Source organism: Talpa occidentalis, unplaced genomic scaffold (genome assembly GCF_014898055.3).
Source record: "Talpa occidentalis isolate TD23 unplaced genomic scaffold, MPIMG_talOcc4v2.1 talOcc4.9, whole genome shotgun sequence".
NCBI classification, from domain to species: Eukaryota; Metazoa; Chordata; class Mammalia; order Eulipotyphla; family Talpidae; genus Talpa; species Talpa occidentalis.
This window is the reverse complement of record NW_023605305.1, coordinates 12,205,941-12,232,160: the sequence shown is the minus strand read 5'-3', so window position 1 is coordinate 12,232,160 and position 26,220 is coordinate 12,205,941. Positions and strand designations below refer to the sequence as shown.

Here is a 26,220-nt window from a genome sequence, read left to right as displayed (position 1 = left end):
TACTATAACACTTTATGTATGGGGCCAACCCAACTTCTTGGAATGCAACCTCGATGGTATGAGGAAGCCCTTGCTGCCCCGTGGAGAGGTCCATGTGAAGGGAAGCCCACCATGGGACATCTTGGAAGGGATCCTCTGGCCCCAGCAACCAGTTCCAGCTGACAAGGTCACTTGGCGTCCTGGCCAAATTGCAAATTCATGAGCGAACCAAAGGACTGTTACATTCCAAGCCATTGTTTGAGGGTGGTTTTTTATGCACCAGTATTTTTAACTAGAACGTCACATTTCACATTTGTGGTGAAATGTGGGTTGTCCATTTGATAGATGAAGAAACAGAGGCTCAGAAAGGTAAAACGACACTGTTTAAAGTCACACAGGTAATGAGTAGTCAAGCCAGATTCAAGGACTACTGTGTTTTTTCCACTCTACGCCATCACTGTCAGCTCAATAGGGTGGCAACCAAGAGCGTTTCCATTTACCCCTTCCTGACTTAAGAGCAGTAAACTCCAAAAGAAAATGATTGCAGTAACCACGTTCAAGCAAGGGAGCGTCCCATCTTCTTAGACCCTGCTCAGTGCACCCCCCTGGTTAAGCAGTTGTAATCCAGGCTTGGAGTGTCAGGAGAGAAGCATTAGATGACTCATTTGTCCATATTTTTAGTAATATTGATGGAAGCCGTCTATCTGCCAGGTACTGTTCTAGGCTCTGGGGTTACAGTAATGGGTAGCTACTAGTTGCATTATAAGGAGAATCTATGGTGGCTTTTTGAAATGAGCCAACAAAGACTCCTTTCTCTGTTCTGAGCCTCTGCTTCCCCATCTGCTAAAGGGGTGTGAGAAAACTTCCCCTGTCTGCACAAGCCAGGCTGGAGATGAGCTTACAGATAACATATACCATCTTCCCCAGAGCCTCGTTGTCAGAGGCCGACATTCCATTTGGAAAGGAATGAATAATAGCTAGACTCCCACAATGAGAACTTGAATCAAGAAGTCCATGGCAGGCAGGCAGGCAGGCAAAGAGAGGGCAATACCCACTCCTGACAGCTTTGTAAGTAAATGTCCCTCCCAAATGAGCTGCTTCTGAGGCTGGAAGCCTGGAAAACTCAGGCTAAGAAGCAGGGGTGCCCAGACTCGGTCCCAGCTCTGCCTCTGCCATGCTGTGTGATCTTGGGCAAGTCACTCTACCTCTCTGGCTCCTCATATATAGGAGAGGAGGATTTGAAAGACTCCAGCAGAGCTCAAAAGGCAGGGATGACCAAACCCCAAATTACCGTGAGACATTTCCCCACTCCTTGCCCCAGGAGCTCACAGAATTGAGCATTCTGTACAGAACCAAGCCCTTGGGCCATTTCTAGAAATAATGATGTAGGTGAGCTCTCTCCTCCTCCTCCTCCTCCTTCTTTGTCATCATTATTATTTATTTGATTTTCAGATGGACCACACAGAACTCTTTATAAAGATAAAAATATCATAACTCATAGCCTCCACCAGCAGCCCAGTCCCCTCTGCAGGATGGGGGGTTGCACACAATGACTTCGTGCCTTCCAGTTCTGATCCTTCTAAGACATAAAATGAGAGAGTGCACTTTAAGTGTTAAATGGAAGGTACTGATGCCAATGCTGGTGCTGATGGTGGTGGCCGTGCCCTGCCTGCACTTTCTCTTTCCAGGCATCATCTAGTTAACACTTTACCATAAGGGTCAAGCCTGCAAAAGGGTCAACTGTCATTTATTATTTTTAAACAGACGAAGAAACTGAGGCTTGCAGAGGGAAAGAAATCACCCAGCAACTGGGATTCAGACCCTGGCAGTCTGCCTCCAGCGTTTCAATTCTGAATAATTGGGCTAATTTGCTCCCAGCAACACCAACTACCCTAACACCGAGCTGTGACTATGACTCCTTCGCTGAGCACTTATTACGTGCTGGGCCTAGGGCCAGAGCTTTATATTTTAGTCTTTAAAAACCCATGCTGCAGAACAAATCAGCCGCAAACTCAGCGGTTTAGAGAAACGACAGTTATTTATTTTGCTCATGAGCCTGCAATTTGGGCTGGGCTCAGAGGGGACTGCACCTTCTGTCTCAGCTCGGAAGACTGCGGCACCTTGGGCAGGAAGAGCTGAGGGCTGACTGGACGTACACCAGGCATCGCGCCCTCTCTCATCCTGGGGCCTCAGGGCCTGTCCCCGCCATCTCCCCAGCATGGAGTCCCCAGACCGTTGATTTCTTATGAGGTAATTGGGAAGCATCACTCCCTCCACAGTGTGTCGGTCAGTCAGTCCAGATTCAAGGGGAGGGGAACTGAACCCCTACATGTGGTGTCTTTAATCTACCAAGCTTAGGCCTGGGAGTTTCATTTATTCACTCCAATTTAAGAAGTGCCTACTGTCAGACACACTCGCAGGCCCTGGGAGAAAGCAGTGACTGGAGATGTTCTCCCCACTTTACAGATGAGGACACGGACACTTGCAAAGGCCAGAATGCCGATGAAAGGGCCCAGCACTTTCCCCACAGATTCTCACTGATTCTTGACAGGGCTACCGGGCAGGCACTGTGATTGTCAGCTTTGAAGTGGAGGAACCAGATTCAAACCCTGGCCAAAGGATTCTAAGGCCCAGCAGTCACCCATCACCCAGTGCTGCCACATCGTGCACATTCTACACCTGTGCCGCACTGGGACACGGACATACCACCGGACATGGGCCACCCCCTTGCCCCCCAGGGAGACCAGGCTCCTGGAGGAGAAGCCCCTGAGAGTTGTTAAAAAGCCAGTCCCTGTGAGAGTGTGAGGGAGGGGCAGGCCTCAGATAATGGCTCAGCCTGAACCAGTCACCAAGGCAACCGCAGGGGCTGTCTGGAGCCAGCAGCTTGCCAGGCCTTGGCCCCACAAAGCCCTGGAGGGAGGCAGAAGGGGCGGGCCTGGCGGGGCATAAATCAGGGAGTTCTATGCCCCTGACTCAGGGCAGACGATTTATGGGGCTGCTCAGGGCCCACTGGATGCACTGGGGAGAAAGGAGAGGATCTCCCTGTTCCCACCGCCCCTGGGGCCCCACTGGGTGTGGGTTGGGCAGGAAGAGGCCCCTGAGCCTGGGAGCCCCTCCAGGCCACCCTCAGTGCTGATGGAGGCCCCAGCCCCCAGCAGCCTGCACCAACCCCTCTGTGCCCACCATTCACACAAGCTCACAGCATGTTTCAAGAAACGAGGTTTATCCCTAATGGTTGGAGGTATGGGCTGGTATTTTCTACCCTATTCTGTTCTACTCCTTTAGTCACAACGACTGAATTAACATCATGACTCACTAACGCAATCACCTCAATGAGCCAAGGAAGCCAGATGCAGAAACTGAGGTTCACTTGACTCTCCCTCCCTTCTTACACAGCTGAAACAGACTCACGTTCATCACCTCCATCCTCCCACATGCACCTGGGTCTGCCTCCAAGGTCCAACCAAGCACCTCCTGCCCATCTGTTGGTTAAAGCGACCCAAGATGGAGCTGGCCTCCCTGGAAGGTCAGGCCCCACCCATGTCTGGAATCATGCAGAAGTTGAATGACCACCTGCCGGGATGCCTCCTGGGGTCCCAGCACCCATCAGAGAGGGAGCAGACCTGATATCTCTGTGCTCACACAGGATGACAGACAGGTAGATGCTGGCATCTATGCCCCTGTGAGGACAAGCCAAACAGCATCCAGTGAGGAAGGCTCAGAGCTTCAAGCTGGCTCAGACAGACAAGGGAGGAAGGAGGTTCATGAAGAACCCAAGGCTGGGATGGTGGGGAGCCTGGCAGAGGAAGTTGGAGGAAGGGATAGTCTCTTGAGGGCCTTGGGGACAGGGGTCCTGTGGTTCTTGTCAGCTTCTACCCTCGGGGTCTGACAGCACCCAGCATGCTTGTTAAGTGAATAATGAACAAAGAAAGAGGAATGAGCAAATAAAACAATGGCACTCTGGGGCAGGGGCAGAGGCTGCCCAGAGCCAGGGAAGACCTCAGGTCTTGGAGTCAGAGAAACCAGGGCCCAAGGGCCGGATCCCCACCTCTTCCTGGGAGACTGCCCTAAATAGCAATGATGATGCTATCTACTTGGTGAGGTGCCTATGAGGATAAACGAGATCACTTGCCTGCCACCAGCCACCTACTCAACAGGTATTTAAATGCAGGTGGCAGGTGCTGTGGTAAAGACTTTCTATAGATTAACTCTAAATTTAAGTGCTATAACAACCCTATGAAGTAGGTACCATTTTTATCAACCCACTTAACAGATGAGGATACCAAAGCTCAGAGAGGTTCAGAAACTTGCCTAAAGTCACACAACTAGTGAATGGAAAAGCTGAGATTTGCACCACGGTCTGTGCTAGTAACTGATCTTCTGTTCAGCCTCTCCCCTCCCATCCCTGCTCCTCTAATCAGAACGAGGACTTGAGAAGGAGCATGAAGATTTGACCTTTCCTGCTGTCTGCCTAAGGCTGGAGACCTACGTGGGGACTGGGTTCGAGGAGGGGGATTTGCACAAGTGACTCTGCTGACTGCCCCCATCGGTGCTCCCCTAGTGGGGCTGCCATCACCGTGAAGGGAATCTCAGAACAAGCCTCCCAGAGCCAGGTGGCCCCTGTGCTTGAACAAGAGCCAGCTGGGCCTGTTCACTGCATGCTCCTGTGAACCTTGGGACCCACAGCCTGCCCTCCAAGAGCAATCCTTGCTGGCAGTGACCTGCCTGGGTGGGGAGGAGACCAAAGAGGTGCCTCGGCTGGTTGCCTGGGTGGGTCTCACGGCTGCTGTAATTGCGGGGCATAAGAGCCCAGACTGGGCCCTTTTATGGAGACATTTATAGCCTGCCTGTCCGGGGGACAATTCAAGTGGTTTTCTCTCTTTTGTGTCCCTTTAATAAACGAGAAGTAGAGACATCAAATTAAAGCTGATTCTAGAGAAACTTGGCGATGCTGCAAGGTTTTGGGGAGGTCAGGGGAAGGTTATTCTGCTCTGTGACCCCATGGCTTGGATTTTTTACCACATACTTTTAAAATGTACAGACTCAGATGTCAGGGCTAGTCGGGCCTTTAAGGTCACCCAAACCAACTCAGCCTCATGCAGCTATTCTCACTGGCACACTTGTAGCCTTCCAGGGATGGGGAGTTCATTACCTTTCAGAGAAACCCTGCTGCCAGTAGATGGCCACACTCTCCCTCCGCTGGGTTGTGGAAGCAGGTAGACCTGGGCTAAAGTCCCAGCTCCCGTGCTCACCAACGTCTATGTCAGATCATGAACAGGGCGCTCACCCCTATGAGTTTCCTCCTGTCAGACATTACTCATTCATTCATAAATACTTTTAGACTGAGCTTCCCCAAAGTGGACTCCAGACAAGGATTTCCCAGGAAGAAGCATGGGGAATGGAGACAGCAATAGGAAAGGTACTATGGATTGAATGGGGGCCCTCTATAAAGGATGTTCTAACTGTGAATGTGACCATCACTGGAAATAGGGTCACGTAAATGTGATCTAGCTAAAATGAGGTTGAATTAAATTAGGGTAAACCCTAATTCAATGTCTGGCATCCTTATAAGACGTGAGAAAACTTTTGCCAGTTTTGTTGCCTGAAGAATACCCAGATCTTACAAGACTGTATGGCTATAAAGAGTGTACGTAGAGAATATGACAGTATAATAGGTGCTCAAGAAAATACTTGCCTATTGTTACTTCATTGAATGCACAGATCTCTGTATTCTAAGATTGCTTTGTAAATAGTGGGATATAGTTTGTAAATAGTAGAAAACCAGCTGTATTGAGCTACAATTTTCTACACATATTTAAAGTGTACACTTTGTTAAGTTTTGACATATATATGCACCCATGAAACCAGCTCTACAAATAAGACAGCTCTTCTCATTCCTCCTTTTCCTAACAACAGAAGCAACACTTATCACTAAAGGAAGCTTTAGTCATTAAACCCAAGCTTTCTATCACTAAAGTTAGTTGCGTTTTCTAGAATTTTTACCTAATAGAAACATAGCACTGCTGGCCTTGTAACTCAGCATACCTATATTGAGATTTATCCATATTGTCTCATATATCAGAGTGTATCCCTTTTTGTTGCTGAGTAGTATTCCATTGCATGGATGTAACATAATTGATCAATTCAACTGCTGATGGAAATTTTGTTTCCAGTTTTGGGCTATAACAAAATCCTCTTGAACTATACCCTAACAAAATCTTATCATTTTTCTTCTTTTTTCCAATTCTATACTCTTAATGCGCTACATCAGCATTGACATTTAATATTTTCATGTACATAATGTTTTAATGGATTGCCCTATTAAGATGTAATAATGTTAATCATGAATCTTGAAGGAATCAGTGCCCAGAAAGCAAGTTACAAGCAGCCATCAGAGGAAAGAATTTTTAAAACTCAAAGCTTCCGTGCTACCCCTCTCCTCTGTCCTTATCTCTTTTCTCTCTCTCTCTCTCTTTTCTCTCTCTCTCTTCTCTCTGTTCTCCTTTCTTATTCCCTGTCTTTCTCGCCCTGCCTCTCCAGATCCACCTAAGATAGAACTCAGAGACCCCTGGGGTTGAACCATGGCTTCACGTCGTCTTGTTGGGTGACCTTGGGTAAGGTGATTTCTGAAACTCTCAGAACCTCATTTTCTTTATATATAAAAAGAGGGCCCAAGACAGTGGTCATGGGCATGAAATAATTATGTATAAAATACCTGGCATGTAGTAGGTATATAGTAATAGAGGACATTATTTATCTGATAAACATTTACTGAGCACCTACTCTGTGTCAGTCCCTGTACTATGTGCTGGAGTTACAGGAAGGGAGTTAGCTCAATAAGGGAGACAGGTGGACAAATAAATTTGAGAGATATTGTAGAATAAATAAGAGATATTGTAGAATAAATAGTGAAGTTCAAAGGACGGGGTCCCCTAGGCTGGTAAGCTCTCCATCACTGGAGAGAGATGAATGGAGAGCATGGTTACTATTTTATTGGTGAGAATATGTGTATGGTCCTCCTGCCTGGTATCTGGGAGTGAAGGATGGGTGAGAGAGGTTCCTCTGAACTTCAGGTAGTCTCCAAGCTTAGCTTGGGGTGCGCAGGGGAGGCCTGTGGTACATGTAACTAAGCCTGAGCAATGGAAACATCACACCTTAAGATCTTCTCAGTACTTAAAGATGAGGGTCTGGAGCTGCTGGCACCTTCTAGTCTCCTTTTGATGCTGAGAATGAGAAGCACAAAGGAGCAGACCTGAGGGATGTTCAGAGACCCAGACTTGATGACACGATTGAAACTCCTGGGTCCAGCCATACTTGAAGCTAAACTAACTCTTCTTGGACTTTGAAGTGAACTAAGCCAATAAAACCCCCCTTTGTTTTCCATCTAAATCAGCTTGGATGCTTTTTCTATTCCTCATGGTCAAAAGGGTCCTGCAACTGACATGACGAAGATGTTGAGCTGCTCAGTAAATATTTGGTGGCGAGAGAGGAGAAAAGAGGAGCCTGATGACCTTTAAGAGCACTTCCGGCCAGAGAGGCTCTGACTTGGGCATTGAAGGGGCTGAATTGGTGGTTGTTTGAGGGACAGAAGACCAGCACTGGCAGAGCAGTGCCCCAGCATTCCTCCGACTCCAGTTTCCATTCCGGGGGCACTTCCTGGTGCATTTAAATGTACCCCTGTGTGTGAGTGCCTTCAGGGGGTTTCAAAATAGCCTGAAATATAAACAGGCTAGAAACCCACTCCTTCTCTTCCTCTAGCTGCCTTTCCTCTCTCCCCGGAGCAGAGGGAGTAGGGGGCTGTACAACCTCTATTTAGAAGATTTAAAAAACATTTCAAATGAGGTCTCCCTCTTTCTGGCTTTGGCAAACCAATCCTGGCTGGGGGGTGTCCTCCCCTTCCCCCGAGTTCCAGGCCCAGGTGTGTGGGCAGGGAAAAGCAGCCTGGAATATTCCAGCTTGGGATCCTTCACATCCCAGGACCTGGCACCCACATGCCTCTGCTTCCCAAAGAAAAAGGGTCTGCAGGGCAGCAAAGAACCAACTGAGGAAGGGGCTGGAGTGCCTGTTACTTCCCTGCTGCTGAAGCAAACCCCTTTACAATATAATTTGATATAACAATAATTTATTAAGCAATTGCCCTGTGCCAGACCCTGTGAACTACCCAGGGTGGACAGAGCAGGTTTAATCTAGGGTTCAGGACAAGTGTGAGCTTGCCGTATAACTAGGTTTGTTTCCAAAATGTTGGAAACTTGTTTCCAAAAATGGTTTCCAGCATGCCTCCAGGCATTCACAACCTGTGTGGTCCCCTCCCCTGAATCTGCACTGGCTCTGTGACTTGCTCTCACCAACAGAATACCGCAGACGTGACACTGTGATTTGGAAAGCTACTCAAAAGCAGCCTTGTGCTTCTACCTGTTTCTTTCCGAACATCCTCTTGCTAGGGATGCTCCCCCTAGAATCTCAGTTACCAAACCCAGGGAGAAGCCAGAGCAAGCTATGGCTTGAGCTATGCCCCTGAAATTCCTACATTGAGGTCCTAGCTCTAAGTTCTTCAGAATTTCCTTATCTGGAAATAAGGCGATAGCAGACATCACCGATTCAGGTGTGGTCATACTGATGTAGGGTACACCCTAACCCAATATGAGGATATCATAAAAGAGGGAATTTGAAAAGAGGCACCCACAGGGAGGGCACTGTGTGACAATGAAGGTAGAGGTGGAAGTCAGGACGCGGGCGACGGCCAGCCACCCACGAGAAGTAGGGTATAGGCATGGAGCCCCTTCTCTCTCACAGCCCTTGGAAGGTTTCAGCTGTGCTGACACTGTGATCCTGACCTTCTGGCCTCCAGAAGCGTGACACAATCGCCATATGTGAGCCACCAGTTTGGGGGACTTTGCAATGCAGCCCCGGGAAATGAATCTGGAGCTCTCTCTAAGCTCCATAACAACCCTGAGGTCAGAGAAGTTACGTGGATTTCTCAGGGCCACGCAGCACCAGGGCTTCTGCCACAAAGTCTCACATGCACATGTCCTGACTCCTAAGAGACTGTGAGTTTCCAGGGCAGACTCCAGGCCCTGTCAGTGTGTCCCACGCAGCAGTCAGCACGGGGACCTGGGCACAGTGGTGCTCAGTACGTGTCTGTGGAATCACATGTAGGGTCTTACCAGGTTTCCACCCTGGCGTGCTGAATGTGCCCTATTTCTGCAGGACCTCGCGGCCATAGGCATACCCCTCTGAGTCCTACACGCTCCTGCAGATGCTGCTGGGTCCCCCCAGTGCACTTTGTAGGTGCTAAATGATGGACTGGCTTCTCCGTACCCACTCAGAAAAGAAACTGAGGTGATGCCAAGGCCTAAGTGGGCAGACCACAGTATTCATAGCTAACAGGTGGCCAGGTGGGGGCCTTTCCCCGCTCCATGATGCCAGAGCCATTGTTTTGCAGGGAGTAGGAACAAACTGGCCACAGAGAACTATGCACTCCTCAGGCAAGACCAGGCTGAGCAGAATTTAGGGCAGAAAGTTCAGTGCTTGTGAAATGCAGTGTGGGATTCTGGGCTGGATCCTGCAACAGGAAAGGGCCTTAGTGGAAAAACAGGTGAATCCTGAAGAGTCTATAGTTCAGTGAATAATAATACACTGACATTAATGCCTTCGTTTTGAGCAATGTATGATGGTACTAGAGGAAATGCAGTGAGAGGCACACAAGGGCTCTAAGTACTCTTTGCAGCTTCCCTGTAAATCTAAAATTGTATTAAACAAATAATCAGCTCTAGCAATGATGAGATGTGTTTTTCTTTATATCCATCAAAAGGGAGTTGGCTGAAGCCCTTACTGATAAGAAAGCCATACCAAGATCAACGTCCTTGTCCCTCCACCCTCACATGACCTGAGCTTCTCCCCCCACAGCCAGAGCCGCATCAACATTTGCTGAGCCCTGGGAGGGCAGAGTTGGCAATACAGACGGAAGGATTTGGGGCTAGGAGGCCATTATCACTTTGTGGGGCGGGGGTGGTGGGGACAGGTGCAGCAGAGCTGATGGGATGACCTTAGAGAGCAGGCTAGGGGAGGGGGACAAACAGGTTTGGAGAAATGGAGCAATGGGGAGGTGGGGGAGTGTCCACGCAACCCCCTCCTCCCCGCCCCAACACACACACACCGAAGGCCTTTCGTAGGGAGCCTTGCCCTCTGCCCGCTTCCTGTACCAGGAAGGCCAGGCCTCTGCTTCTGCACCACTTTGGAGGAAAGTTCAAACATTCAGGGAAACTGCTATTTAAACCCTCTTCCTGAACTCAGGGTGGATCTGATTTGGGGACACAGGTGTCTTGCTCTGAACAAAATGACCCCCACCCCCCACCTTCGGAAGTGCTAAAGCAGTGGGCTGGAGATCAGCAGAGGCCTGTGCCTTCCTCCTGTCACCCTACTCCCCCCCAGGCACAGCAGCTTCCGTGGACAAAGGGCTTTGTACTCATCATTTCCAACAGAGACCTGAAGTCAGTGGCTCAGCAAGAAGCGGGTTCAGGTCTCGCTCATGTCCACAGGCGGTGTATGGTTTACTCCCCACACTTGTCGAGGCTCCCAGATCTTTCTATCTTGTTGACATTACCCCATGTTAGAAGTCACCTAAGCAGCAGAGGGCCCATTCCAGCCTGCAGGAAGGGGAAAGACAGGGTGGCGTGCAGGCAGCTGCCTTATCCAGACAGGATCTGGGGTTACAGGCGCTTCCACTCACATTCCATTAGCCTCACCTCCTTGTCACAAAGGAAGCTGGGAAATGCAGTCTCTAGAAGTATATATGTGCACCCAGCCAAACTGTTCAAAGGAAAAAGAGTGGAGAGGGACAGCTAGTGGTCTCCAGTTCAAGTTTAATCACGGAGACCATATTATCAATCTCATATTCTAGAAGGAAAGGGCTCACAGAATGCTGGTGACTTGCCCAAGCTCACACAGTTTGAAGCAGCAGAGCCAGCACACAGATCCAGGTCTGTCTTGGTTGCTGAGCCTGTTGACTCAGCCACAACCCTCTATGTGGAATTCAGACCCCATTACAAGTCCAGTAGGGAGCAGGGGCCTGCCTGTGTCTGCTGATTTTGGAGGCCCCCAGCCCTCAGCCTTGGGAAAACTGGCTGAACTTCTCTGAACCTCAGCTTGGCCACTTGTTTAGTGGGGTGAGAGTCATTGCAGATGAACTTGAGCGTGGACAGGTGGCATGGAGGAAGGAACATGGCAGACATGCAATAATTGCTAACCATCATTGTTATGTCAGCAAATCACCTTGCTGCAGGCCCACGCTGCCATACCAGCTGTTCTAAGGAACCTATCATTCTGTCATCCCACTGCAGCTTTGCCCTAACGTGCCTTCAGGACGTGCATGAGTTAGCTGTCGCTGCAGAACAATCTTAGCATAAACGTAATTCCCTGCCAACAACACATTTATTATGTCCCAGTTCCTGTGGCTCAGGAACCTGGGCGTGGCTTAGCTGGGTCACTGCAAGGCTGCAGTCAGGGTGTTGGCCAGACTGAGGCTCATCTGAAAGATTCATGGGGAAAGATCACCTCCAAGCTCAAGGGTTGATGGTAGGATTCAGTTCCTTGCAGGTTGCCTTGTTGGCCATAGAGCCCACACTCAGGTCCATACTACAAGGGCTGCTCCCTGGACAGGTCACAGTGTGGCAGCTGGCTTCACCCGGCTAGTACGGGGAAGCACATCCAGGAAAGGAGAAAGTTATGACTTTGGGTGATGTAATCATGGAAGTGATGGCCCATGGTCTTTGCTCTACTTAGTTAGAAGTAAGTCATACGTGAGAGGAGGGTATTACAAGACATGGTTGCAATAGGCCATGTCTAAGGGGACAGTTTAGAGCCTACCCCAAGTGTCTAATCAAGGTCAAGGCAATGGGCCAATGCACAGCTGCCTGGTGCTGTGTGGTGTTGGAGGAGCTGAAGCAATACTGGGATGTTCCAAGGCACAGAGAACAGCAGCTACCATTTATTGAGCATTTACTGTGCACCCGACACTAAGTGTCTCATAACATTTGCTCATTTACTCTTTATATAAACCCTTTGAGAAAGGAATTTTGACTTCCTACTAATAGACCTACTTAGACTTAGATTAAGTGATGGGTCCAAGGTCACAGTGCAGCGTGTAGCAGAGATGGGATTCAAGCTCAAAGGGCCTCATGTCGAAGCCCTACATCTAAACATCTCATAGTGCCTGTCTGTGTCAGTTGGCTAAAAAAGATCTGAAACCATGACTGCTGAATCTGGATATGTCTCTAAAAATAAAGTCCCTGTCATAGGCAAAAAAAAGATGAAAGAATTGAGTATGCTTGATTAGAGAAGAAAAGAAAAAAGGGGTCATGGTCACTGACTTTACACCTCAGAGGGATGGTATGGGGAGGAAGAACACTTTTTCTGGATGGCTCCAAGGCATTGGTGGGGGAAAGCCATGCGCCAGAGAGCTGGGGGAGGGTCAGGTGGGACCCCACCCCAGGCCAGTTTCTCTCCCCTTCATGTGGAGGGAAAGACTTGTGAGCTGGTCTTTACAGCTGAGCAAATATTTCTGCTGGAGTCTCCTCTTCTCCAGTCAGCTCTGTGGGCCTTCAGAGAAGCGGCCTTCAACTGTGGGCTGGTGGTCAGCCTGGCCACCTGACTGGATGGAAACAGAGTGAAGGCAACCATGCCCAGGTCAGAGGACACTGTTGACACCTGTGTCCCTCCCTGGGCCCCATAACCTGGATGACTGCAATGGGCTCCAGGAGGTCCCCTCCTGCCTGCTCTGCAGGCTGCAGCTGAATTACCCTCTACAACTTAAAACCAACCTGGTCGCTCCCCTGTTCAAATTCTGCCATGGCTCCCTGTTGCCTTCAGGATCAACTGGACTCAGCTGCAAGGCCCTATGCGACGCGACCCTGCTCCCCTCCATGTCTTACCTCCTGATGATTCTTCCCACCTCTGCTTCTCACCCACCTTCCAGACCTCCTGAGCCATATGTTGTTTCTCACACGCATCCAATCCCAGTTCTCCACCCCTCTGCCTGAACAGTCCTCTTGCCAGGTCAACTTTCTATACAACTTCTAGAAACCAGTGCAAACCCCGCCTTCTCAAGAAGCCTCCCTGGGCGACTCAGAAGGAGCCTAGTGGAAGCTGAGCTCCACTGAATGCCCGCTCAGTGCCAGCTCTGCGCTCAAAGCCTCACATGCCCACACTCCCAGAGTCCTTCCCACTCTTACCAGCTTTTTATTAATCCCATTTTCCAAATGAAGAAACGAGCACAGAGAGGTTAAATACTTTATCCTAAGACACACAGCCAGTAAGTAGCAAAGACAGCACAGGAACCGTCTCACTTTGACTCCAGAATCAGCGTTCTTTGCCGTGCACGTGTACATGTGTTTACACAAAGCAGTTAGTCATGTAAATGGCAACAAATATGTTAGTAGCAAAGAACAAAAAAAGAAAAGAAATGGTCTCTCCCCAGTGTCCGCCTCAGCTACATTATCCAGAAAACCTTCCCACAGTGTTGAAGAGCATGATAATCAATGGTTAAAAGCAGCCTCTGGGAGTCAGATGTCTCAGGGTTCAGATCCAGTAAATCCACTACTAACTTATGCTGTGTGACACTGAACCAGTTACTTAACATCTCTGGGCCTCGGCTTCTTCATCCATAAAATGGGGATGATGATGACGATAAGAGCATCTAGCTTGTAAGATTGTTTAAGGATTCAGTGACTCAACCTCGTGGGGAGGCGATGAGCACTCAGTAGCCTCGACTACCCTGCTCCACCCTCCCACTTCTATTCCTTCCGTGTCCACTTCAGACACTGGCCCTGGACGCCTCATCATTAAAGACGAGCATTCCTCTTACATGCCCCCATCTTCTCTCCCTCATGACGGTTGACAGTTCTATCATTTTCTCTCTCCTGCTCGGTGTCCACACTCTCCAACCCGCATTGCGGTCATTGCAGACACGCTGACCCATCCCATGACCCACTCGACTTGACTGCCGGGAGGCGAGGACCCAGGCAGTGCGTCTCTGCGCCCGCAGCACCAGGCACAGAATGTTCCCCCTGCTAAGGGCAATGTGTGTTTCCCGAATGCGTAAATATCTCAGGCAAGGGAATGGAGGCCCAGCAAGGGAAAGGGCTCCTCAGACTTCCAGCCCTTCCCACTCAATTCAAGGAATAAACACAGCTGTGGCTTCCTGACTGTCCTAACGTTTCAGTCATATTAGAACAAGAGGCTCATCCCTTGTGGACACAAGCAGGAACTGTCCTAACTCACCACTGGGACCCCCCCACTTTGGCCATGAAATCTGGCCCAAGAGAGGAAAAGTGGGGTGACGACCTGGGCGGGAAGCAAAGGCTGGGCAGCGCTCCATCAGCTGACATCGAATCTCCCTCCCCAAGACCAGCTGGGAAGGAGGCACCCATCCTCATGGGGCCAGTGAGTCTCTTTCTATCCTTGAGAGTTTGGGTAAGATGTTCTGGCTACGGAGGGGAGGAGCAAGAAGCAAGAAGAAGCTGGGCCCGATGGAGCCCCAAGCTGCCTGAACACGTGGTGAACTAAAGGGCCCTCTTTCAAGGGAGACCAGAAACCCCAGTGCCCAGGGGACTCAACTCCTGCACGCTGGTCACATGACCAGACACCTTGAAATGCCCAGGTTGACAACAACGGTGAGGAGTGAACAGAACGGGAACATTCGACAGAGAAGAAATGTGCCAGAGAAAGACTCTAGAGCTATAAGTATAAGAGACTATGCCCAAGTGAACAGGTGGGCCAGAGATTTTCAAGCATTTCTTGAGCAACAGTAAGGACCCTTCTTTTCCCTGGTACAATCCATGGAAATGCAAGATGTAAACTCACAGTCACAGGTTCAGTACTCCGCGACCTGCAACATGCAAGCCTTGTGTCCTCACAGCACCTCTCTGCGCTATCACCACCCCCACTCCACAGATGGGGAAACTGAGGCACAGGGTGACTTATCCACAGTCACACGGCTCTTAAGCAGTGGAGACAGGATGCACCCAGCATTGTTCCAGGGCCCATGTTTCTTAACTATCACACTAAATAAAGCCTCTCCTGTTAAAGTGGGCAGGGTAATAGGAAAGGAAGGTGGCGCTTACACTCAGCTGCCCATTCAAATTCCAAGGGCTCAAACTCAGGGCTGCAGAACTCCCACTGCAAAGGACAGAGTTCATAAACCACTACTGTCAGCCAATCTTTTTGCATCTCAAAGTTGGAGTCTCAGATGAATCCTCTAACCTGGCTGGTCCTACCCAGGTCAATCTTAGGGCTCCCAGGTAACTCTGGGCACCAGGTAAGCAGGGTGATGCCAGGGGAAGAGCCCCAGCCCAGGGGACAGTGAAAGTGAGATGCAATTTAACCAGTGCCCGGAATGAGCCAGGTTCAAGCCAATCAGCCCTGCCTGACATGAGCAGAGGGAAGCTAGAAGGGAATGGGGCCATCCAAACCTACGGCACACTCAGGAGTTGTAACAGGGTGGTCCCCAGGAAAGGGGGAGGTTCCAGGTTCCCTGCCCCACCCAAGGGAGGGTGGAGCTGAGCAGGAAGAGAAGAGGATGCAGAGGAGACTGAGGAAGGAAGGAAGCAGGATGGAGATCCAGAAGGAGACCTGGAGGAGGCGCATGGAGCCTAGAGACATGTGAAGAAACTGCGCTTGTCTTTTGGTTGTGGACTGGGTGACACAGATGTGGGTGAGACCCATGGGGAGGTGACAATGGCAGCTTTTATCTTGATGTTGATTTTGCTCTTTTCCTTCCAGGCTTGTCTGGTTGTTTCTGACCCTTTCTGTGGGTCCCCACTGGAAGGTGCTTTAGACTTGTGGCAGGCTTTGGGGCCTTGCTCTGGGCCGATCCCATATGGATGGATTTTACCCACGAGGGGACGGGTAACTTTGGGTGCTTCATTTAGAAACTAGACTCTTTGCCTTTCCTGTATTGTTTCCTAGTTTTATTAAAGTTCCTTCCCATTAAAGTCTATATGTTTTGTGTTGATGCAGCGAATGACAAAACCCATTTAAAATAGGCAGGTTTGCGGGGTTTAGGCTGCCCCTCTCCCTGCCCAATAACAGAGTGAGCACAGGAGTGACAGGTCCTGGGAGGCTTGGGAAGGCTGGGAGGGAGGGAGCAGGGACTCTGCCTGTTAGGTGTATCATGTGTCCTGGGGCCCAGCCCAGGCTCTGGTCCAGAGCGGCATTCCCGGGATAGCCACCAAATGAATAGAAGAGCATCTGGTAGCAAGATAAGGCTGGGGAAGACACACTGCCACCATGATTAAAAAAGTAAAAGCCCCAATTGTTGTTGAGTGGTCTTGAATCACCACTCAAGACTCAAAGACGCAAGAGCACAGCCCACTGGTCAACTCGGGGTGTGTCCTCTGCCAGGGATGTGAAAGGATCCCTCTACTCTGGTGGAAGGAGGGGAACACCCTGAATCAGCCCTCCCTTTACCCCACCATCACTAAGCTACCACATAGGGCAGTGCCCACTCTCCCCAAGGGATCCAGAGGTCAGACTCTGGCAGTCGACCCAACAGAAAGGTCTGTTGTGGCTGCCTGATAATGCAGACAGTGGTGACCGTGTTGACATCACCGCTATTTGCAGGGACCATAAATATACTCCAAGGCTGTGCTAAGCACCTGCCGTGTGCTGTCACCTCCCATGTGTTATCTCACTGACTCTTCATAGCAACTACCCCCATTTTACAGATGAGGAAACCGAAAGACAGAGAGACAGCTAGTTACTTAGCGGAGGCCCCACAGCCAGCGTGGGTGGGAACAGAACCCAGGGCTGTCTCCTCCTAGTGTGAAACATGGCATCCTCCTTTGCCCCAGGGCAGTAACTGACCCTCAGTTTTCCCATCTGTGAAAGGTGGCGAGTAGCTCTGCCCTTGCAAGACGTTGCGAAGTATCACATGTCACTGAGAAGCTGGTGGCTCACAGAGCTGGGCTAAGCGGCCACCACATCCGGTCTCAACCTCTGCACGAAGCCCAGAGAGCTCAACACGCATGCAGCGCCTGCACAGTTGGTGCCTGGGACTCATCACTCAGCTGTTCAGACTCGGGCAAGTCATTTTCCATCCTGGGCCTCAGTTTCCTCACCTGTCAAAGGAGGGGGTGGTGGAGGCCATCTCCAAGGACACTGAAGTGTTGACATCTGATTTTAAGCAGTAAAATACCCATGCTCACTGCCGGAAGGTGTTCCTTGCAGACTTCATGATGTCCTAATACCTGGCCAAATGAATGCTGTAAATTTCCCTTCCTCTGAGGACCGCTCTCCTTCCACACCCTCCTTCTCGAAGGCTCACACTTTCTCTGCTTTCCGGGGGATGTTTTCCAAGCGTCCCTGCATGGGGCCCTGGTGACAGCGGTGAGCAGAAGTTCAACCCCAGCAGTAATCACAGGCAGAAAGCGAGCGAGAAGAAATGCAGGATGGAGATGCCGAGCCAGAGGCTTCACCCTTGATTTTCCAGTGGCAAACTTGGAGTGGAGGCCAACGATGCCTTGGGGGAGGCCAGCAGGTCCTCTGAGACCCTCACCAGGACTATTGATAACCCAGGGTCCTCACTGGAACTGGCAGGCAGTGCAGGCACCGAAAATGAAATTGCTTGTCTGTGGCACAAGCTGAGTTGTCAACACTGATTTTTCTTCTACTCCTCACTTAGTCTGAGACACCATCAGTTCTGGTGCCTGAAAGGGTGTCCAGAACCAAGAATGCATTCTGTGAGTTGTTTGCAGTAAAATGAGCTCTAGATTTGGGGGAGCAAGGGATTTAACTAGGATTTGGTAAGACACTGGATAGGCTGCTGTGTGTGGTTGTTCAGCTTGTGCACTGAACAAGGGCACCTGGGGTGATGAGGCGACTCCATCTAATACTCTGGTTACCAAGTCATGACCGCCAGAGGGGCATGTCTGCACATGCACAAAGGTGCCCTATGGGCCAGCATAGGTGCTTACCCTGAACCTGAGTTTCTACCTCTCCAATGACCCACGCATTTTCTCCCACAGGGATATGGTAAGGACAAAGTCATATAACCCTATATGAACATACCTAGTAATAATTTATAATGAATTCTCATTATTACTATATACAAAGTCTTGTTCCACAAAGATTTAAAAGTACATTATGAAATTATATATGATTGAATAGAAAATATGAATACATACAATTTTATATACTGAATGAGTAAGAGAAAGCAAGTGAGGCATACACACCAGTACTTCCTTCCCTGTGCCCATAACAGTCATCACTAATCAATGTGAACCCTGGTACACACTGTCCATGCTCTGAAAGCGCGCTCCATCCTGGCACAGGGAAATGAGAAATCTGCTATAGGTTGTACCTGCTCCACAGGAGGTGTGTGATAAATGCAAATCATAATTCGGAACTGGTGGAGGGGCAGGAGAGGTATGCTGAATCAAGAAGTCCTGTGTGTATCACAGCTTTAGTCCTCAGCTTCATGGTGGGCAAAACAAAGAAGTAAACCCTCAGACGTGCACAAGTTGCCAACACACACATACGCACAGTGCCTAACATACAATTACACAGTTTCTCAGACTTCATTCAAGCTGCCTAGAGGGAATTCTGAGGGACTTTTTCGCATGGCTGTTCCTATCAAGGCCATGTGATAGATGCAACCATAGCATCACCAGCAGCCTAGAATAAGCATTAGCAGGTCTGCTTTGGTGATGCCATATAGAACGAGCCCAATGCAAGCCCAGGAAAGCTGTTCCCACCCATACCCAGCTCATGATAGGGTGCTAGGGGTAACAGGAGCCAACCTCCTCTTTACTTTCTGAATCAGGGAGTAGACCTTCAAAGGACCCTTAAGCCCTTCTCTAGATGAGGCGACAGAGACTTCAAAAGTCAGGGAGGAACCCCCAGCCCCAACCTCCAAGTCTGGGAGTATTTCTGTACTACCTGCTACCTCACAAAAGGTTGCTCACCACTCAGGAGCACTTCCTGCTCCAACTTGATCCATCATCAGGCATGGTGGTTGCCTCCAAATCCTACAGCCCAGCCCACCAAACAATATCCACCAAAAATTCCATTGGATGGCAAGAATTTGGGTAAGGCTGCCCACAAAGAACCCCTTAGGATTTTTTGCAAGTACCCAGAGGAACAAAGACCCAGAATGGGGTCTGAAGGCATGGTTGGGGGGTAGCATTTGAAAGGACCTTCAAGAACTAGCCCTCCTACCTATAGCTTGAAGGGATGGGCAAAGTGTAAGCTTTGGGATCATGCAAACCTCAGCTCAAACCCCCACCTTCCAGCTTGCATGCTGTGTCCTTGGCAAAGTTTTTTCACATCCTCTGAGCCAGCCTTATGGTTAATAACTGAACCCCTTTATGGTGCTACTGTGAGGACTGAATGAGATCAAGTGCTTTACAAAATTACTGGTTTATTAGACATACTGCTACCCTTACCAAAGATAACTGACATACTGCTACCCTTACCAAAGATAACTCTGGAGGTGCAGCTCAGAGTCAGGCAGATGTGAGTTTGAGTCCTGCTCTGACATACCTGGCTTAGCCTTTCTGAGCCTCAGTTTCCCCATGTGTTAAATGGGAGGCAGGATTATTTTAAAGGCCTGCAGCCTGCAAGAGTGCAATTCCAGTTAACACACCAGCACCAGGCAGCCCAAGGGAGGCTCTACCTCGGCTGGAGGAAGACAGCACAGTTCACCAGCAGCTTCCCTCCTGAGCCTGGGCTGGGAGAATGTGTAGGAGGAAGGTCCGGGGAGGGGGCCCTGGAGCTGGGAAGAACAGCCCTGGCGGGCAGGCAGCGGCAGTGACCCAGGAGGGAGGGAGCGCTTGGCTCCAAGCTCATCACTCAGCGAGCTGTCTCCCCCGGGCCCGGAACCCCGGCGGCCTGTCCTCCCCACTTCCTGCGTGCTGGGTCAATATTGTGATTTCCACCATGCAGCCTGCCTGGGACGGCCTGGCCCTGCACACAGCCCAGGGTCACGGAGCTGGGGGGAGACAGGGGTATGGAGAGGTCACTCACTGCCTGGAAGATGACTCAGGACCTGCAGGCTGCAGGCGGTGTGGCCAAGAGCCAGGAGCCCTGACACAACCATGCAGCCTCACCTCTACCACCCCCTGCCACAGGGGCTGCAGGCCCAGGAGCCCCAACATGTCTGCATTCCTCCCATTAAGCAGAGGGTTAGACTGAGGCCTGGGGAGTGGAGGGGTGGTGAGTTTACGACTGTTAGGACCCAAATCCCACCTCCTGACTTCAAATCCAGACCCAAACTCCCATCTCCTATCCTCCCTACCCCAGCTGGTCGACTTACCATCCTTATTTCCTCCTCCTATGTGTGGCACGGAAGAGAGAATAAGACCAACTCTGTAAAGAAGCGTTGGGGTGAGGCTTCTCCTGGGATGAGAAGCTATCAGGGCAACGCTGGCCAGGACCTCAGCATGCTGGAAGATATGGAGACAGTGGTTAGACAGACCAACTCTGAGAAAAGCAGGGCCTGTGGCTTCATTTCTGCCTAGTGGGCCAGAATATCAAGATATGTGGCCTGCATCTCCCCCTGGAGCCTCTCAGTCTCCTGTAGTCTGCGAGAGTTGCTTTCCCCCCAACCCCCAATCTGCATCCCCATTAGAACAGTGGTTCCTGAGGGCAGTGGCCTTGGCTGTCTCACCTCCAAATCCTCGTACTGAGGCCATCCCTGGTGATCAGCTGGGACCAACTGAAATGAAGAAAGGAACAGATGAATGAGTGGGCTCATGGTCTGTGTTCCCACGCCACACAGTGGCAGGAACTCTGTTGCCTGCCCCCATCACAGGAACTCCACGGGGGCTGAAACCATATTCTCCAAGTAACATGTCTTCTGGAGAGTCCATCCTTTACCTGGATACTTCCTTTTACTCTTTTAGGTTTCTCCTTAGTTGTCACTTCCTCCTGGAAGCTCTCCCTGACTACTTTGCCACAACGACATTAGCTGGTCCTGCTCTGAGTAACTTATACTCCCCTGTCAATTTATTCCAGGAAAGTTTAGGTTTGTTTAACGTTCCTCCCCTCTTGGTCAAACTAGGTCTTGAATTTCCATCTGTGAGATAAAAAGACACTGGTGTCCTCATTGTGTCTGGTACAGAGTTAGTGTATGATGAATGAATGAATGAATTCCTCATGGAATCTGGCCCATACTAGGATTCAGTAAATGCTGGCAGATGGCAACAGTGGTGTGGTCACGGCGGCTGATAGCTCCTGCTCTTTTCTGTCCAGCCATCTCTGTCTCCTACCAATATCAGCCTCCCCATCTGCTTTGGGAAATTGACTTTCCTCCTCAACATGACCCCATCAATCATGAAACCTGAATGTTCCACCCACGCGACCCAGATTCGGTCAATGATTGCCCCTCACTTCCCTGGCAGCAGTGATTGATCCAAGAGGGGGCATGTGACCCAAGAAAGACCAAAGTCCTTCCTTGCTTCCATTGACATGGAGGCAGGAAAAGGCAACTGTTTAGTTCTGAACGGGGTGTGGTATGGGGAGGAGGGCAGGGAGTGACAAGCTGGGCTGCTGGTCTAGTTCCTTGCCCCATGAAAGTGGGAGAATAAGGCCAACCCCAAAGGGGAGCAGAGGGGAGTATGAAGAGAGAATTCTGGTGACCTTGAGACTTGATTCCAAACCCCAAGCCCTCCCCAGGCCAGTTCCTGGACCAGCAAGTCCCCTTTTCACTCAAGCTGACGATAGGGGCTTCTCCCGCGTGTAATGGAAAGATTTAAAGGAGAAACAGTGAGAAAAACAGCGTCCAAGTGGAGACACAGATGTTGAGCAGCTATTGATCAGCAGACTCGGAAGAGGCAGGCGCTGCTGCTGCTGCTGCGGGCAGAGCAGATCCCCAGACCCACTGTGGGCAGGGCCAAAGGACACAGGCTTCACAGCAGGAAGGACCTGGGGTGGGCGGGGTGCAAAGGACAGAAACCAACACAATGGGGCTTGCTCAGCAGGAAGGAGAATTCAACAGCTCACATAACTGAAATGTCCATGGGTCTCTAGCTTCAGACAGGGCTGGATTCAGGTGCCCAACCGCTGTTGTCAAGAATCTGACTCCATCCCCCTCTAGCTCTCCATCCCTCTCCGCCTCTCCAGCTGCCATCTTCGGTATTGAATTAATTCTCAGGCAGGCTCGCTCAAGCCCAGCTTGGGCTTTCTATCCTAACAGCAACCTCAACAGAAAGACAGCACCTCTCTCCCCATCGAGCAGCAAATCTCCCAGTATGTCTTCTGACCAGCCAGGTCCCGTCTTGTGCCCACCCCCAGCTAACACCAGCCAGCAGAAGATGGACCTCTCATCAGCCAGACTTGTGCCACAGGTCCCCCCCTTGTGGTAAGCCCCACACATACCGATGGCCTGGGGGGAGGTCCCCCAAGGTGCTGCTATGGAGGAGGGAGCGCATGTCACAGGCAGAAATAACATGTCTACAATCCTCACCAAGAGATATCTGGTTGCAAGTTCTCCCCACAGGAAGGAAGGCCTGAGGGAGAAGAGTTCTTTGGGGAAAAGATATTCCCCCTTGGCTAGGCTGGTCTTTAGAAGAGGGAGGAGTCCCCCCCCCGCCCCCCGAAAGGCAGAGGATGAATGGGAGGACCTTCGGTTACTCCCATCCCTGGAAGTCTCTGGTTTGTAGCTGTGACGCCAATTGTCTGCGGACAGACACATTCCTGGACTTGCCTAAAAGGGCGGAGATGAGATTCAAGCATCTAAAAGCACCTCCAATTTCCAGATCTACATGCTCTAAATGCGTGGGTGCCAGTCCTGTGGGTACTCAGAAAAATCGGAGTCTTTTCTGTGCAGGCCACCTGAGCTTGCATTTGGTGGCAGAGAAAGTCAGTGGCTTTGGGTTGACTGAAAAGGCAACAACCAGAACCACAACTCTGGGGTGGTCTCCAGGACCCCTTGGAAGGAGGCTGCAGATGTGGGGCTCAAAACCCCACATCTTGGAAAAAGACAGGGAAATGGTCTCCTATAATTTCAAGGATGCCAGTAATTTACAGTGATGACCCTGCCTCACCCCCATATCACACGTGACCCAGACTGGCTTCCCTCAGTTGGGTTCCTCCCCATTATGCCCTGCTTCCACTCCACTGGCCTTTCAAGGCAAGAATGGACATGCCTTCAAGGAAGCTGCACACCTCCTCGTGAGCAGCACAGTGCTTCTCCACAACTCAGCTTCCTCATTTGTACAACTGAGGAATACCTGCCCTGCTGATCTGCTAAGATGACCGGTGGACAGGGACCGAGACCAGGCTTTGGAAATGATAGCCTCTCAGCAGGGTGCAGCACCCAGAACCCCTGCATGAACACCTGGGCAGGTCTGTAAATTACTTGGAGCTGGGGCTTGGAGAAAGGAATGTGTCTGTGTCTGGTCTGGGGGCAGGAGGATGGGCAAGATGAGATCTCGAAATGTTTTCAAGCCCTGAGTGGGCTGGCACTGCCTGGGCATGATGTGGTCAGGCTTAAAATCCCCACTGATGGTCCCTCAGCCCTTTGACATCTTTCCAGAGTGTTCTGGGCATAAAATATGAGCTCAGAAAACATAAGATGGGGGAGAGCAGAGGATCTCGAGTGACACTTCTTCCTGCCTTCCCGTCCAGCCCTTCAGCTTGTCCTGCTCTCCCTCCACTATCTCTGTTGGATCCACCCCCTTCACATCATATCCATGTCTACAGGCCTGGTCCAAGACAGCCCACTGCCCTGGACGGCTGTCCAGCCTCCTCACTGGCCTGATGCATCAGCTACCCTGCTCCAGCGTCCTTTCCTCAGAGCAGCAGCGAGAGACATATAAATGCAAAAAAACACTTATCTACACAATAGAAATTAGCCTTAAAAAGGAAGGACGTTCCACATATATCTCAATAGCTCCCAGCAGCATCCCATCGTTCTTAGAGAAATATCCAAACTCTTGATCAAGGAAAAAAAGATGATCTATTTCCAAAATACAAACAATAAACAGTGTTACCTCAATAAAAGTAAAATTATCTGACGTTTCTCTTTATTTTAATTGTGGTAAAATGCACACAGAACTTACCATCTTAACCATTTTGAAGTGTGCAGCTCATCACCTCCAGGACTTTTTCATGCCCCCCAACTGAAGCTGTTCCCATCAGGCACACACACCTCCCCTGCCCTCCCCCAGCTTCTGACGACCCCCCTTCTTTTCCCTGCCACTGTAACTTAACGACTCCAGGTAGCTCATACGAGTGGGCACACAGAGAACCTTTTTTTGTGACTGGCCTGCTCCACTTAGCATCACATCCTCAAGTTTTATCCAAACCTCCTTCCTATTCAAGGCTGAGTAAGAGTCATCATAAGGAGGCACCAACGTGGTATTCACCCATCGAAGAACACTTTGGGCTGCTTCAGCCTTTTTGTGACTCTGAGTCACGCTGCTGTGAATATGGAGGCACAGACAGCCCTTGATGACCCTGCTTTCAACTGTTCTGGATAGATCCCCACAGGTGGAGCTGCGGGACCATACAGGGATTCTGTGTTCACTTTGTGAGGTGCAGCGTACTGCAGTCGGCAGGGACGGCACCATCTTTCATTCGCTCCAACACTGCAGAGGTCTCCGCATCCTCCCCAATACCTGGGCTCTGCTTTTTTGGTGGCAGCCATCCTGCCATCCTTAGGTGGAATCTAAGGATTCCTGAGGGGGATATCTCAGTATTGTATGGAAGTGCTGTGTGTTAGGATGCGTGTTATCTCTCCCGGCACTAAATGCCAGTGGCCTGTCCCCAGTCTTTGTGACAACCACAAAACACTCATCAGGGAGGTGGCACAACCCTGATGGGACACTATCGACCACGCTCACCTTCCCTGCTTCATTCGTCGCTCCAACCTCACTCTCACCTCAGGGCCCTTGCCTTCTTTCTGCCCCAAATGCTCTTCTCCTGGGTCTTCACATGACGGAGCGCCTCCTTCAGGGCTCAGTTCAAACACCACCTCCTTGGGAAGCTTTGGCCCCGGGGTAGGCAGCCCCTGTGCTCTCTTACATGACCACCTTCTACTGTCACTTCTCACCTTCTGAAATTACCTTGTTCATTGGTGTGTTCACTGCCTCCTCATTAGGAACACAAGTTCCTTGAGAGCTGACCTTGTCTTTCCCCTTCATGTGGAACCCCAACTCCTACAGCCATGCCTGGCACTCTCTCAGTAAGTGTCTGCTGGCTGACTGAATGAGCGATAGTATCCTATGCTAGACCTGGAAGATGACCTCTCTTGCCACCACTCCATTTCTGAGGGGGGCCACGAGACTCAGTATAGGTCACACAACACATGGTCCAGGCCAAGGTGGGTCTCTTTTGGTAACCCCAGCCAGCATTCTCACCTCATGTCTCACACCCGGAGGACGTCTGTGCCCAGCTGGCGCTGTGCAATGAGGGTCACAGTTTGCTGACCCGAGCGGGGGGTGCAGTGTCTCCAGCTCTGGGTTTTCCCTTCCATGGGTGTTCTTTCTTTGGTGATCAGATAGAGTAGTTGGCTTGTCTGGAGCTGGGGCGGTATAAAAATTCAGCGTTTCGTACTGCAGAAGCACCTGAGCTCAGTGAAAGGCACTCTCTCTCTCTTCCCAAAAGGAGTACAGTTGAATTTGTCACAAAAACCGTACAGTCAGTGATCGTGCCTCCCTTCTCTGGAGAAAGGCCATACTGCCCATACATGGCCTCCACAGATCTGCTCCAGCCCCAGTCCACTCAGTAAACCCCTGGCCTCCTTGGTCATGGAGTCCTTGGCCAGTGTTAACCTGATATGGGGTGGAAGGCATTTCTCCACTGAGACTGTTCGGCCTATAGTCAGACTGACCTTCTTCAAACCCTAGCAGCCCCTTGGAAGTCAGAGTCAGGCGACCAGTTCTGGATGGGGGTTTCCTCATCTGCAGGGCAGGGCTGCTTTGGGGTGTTGTGAGGATCGGGTGGGACAAGATAATGTGAGACTTGGTGCCATGCTGGCACAGATGGGGGCTTGATTAGTCACCATTCCCGCCCAGCAGTTGGAAGGCCTACCCAAGCCTTGGCCCAGCTTGCCCTGGGAAGTCCCTCCCACCCCATTTCTAGAGGATTGGATAAGCCTCAATGGCAAGTGCCTCTATCGAGCCAGAGAAATAAAAATGGGATCAGGGCAATAATGCTGATAATGACTACAGCCCCATTTCTCGAGCACCAAAGGCATGCAGGGTATTATCTAGACCCTCTGCCATTTGGCATGCTCAGCTGCAG

The 26,220-nt window shown here is 50.5% G+C and overlaps 1 protein-coding gene across 1 annotated transcript in view; it reads right to left on the bottom strand.

Annotated features, from left to right (window-relative positions):
- The window catches only part of LOC129145120 (uncharacterized), a 69,605-nt gene extending 43,879 nt beyond the window's left edge, over positions 1–25,726 (bottom strand). Inside the window, exons 1-4 of the mRNA XM_054691170.1 lie at positions 25,664–25,726; positions 25,335–25,529; positions 20,642–20,689; positions 20,288–20,417 (exon numbers count right to left, since the gene is read on the bottom strand). Of these exons, the coding sequence (XP_054547145.1) occupies positions 20,288–20,417; positions 20,642–20,689; positions 25,335–25,529; positions 25,664–25,726 (436 nt within the window). The remainder of the gene's footprint in view (positions 1–20,287; positions 20,418–20,641; positions 20,690–25,334; positions 25,530–25,663) is intronic.
- Positions 25,727–26,220: the final 494 nt, after the last annotated feature.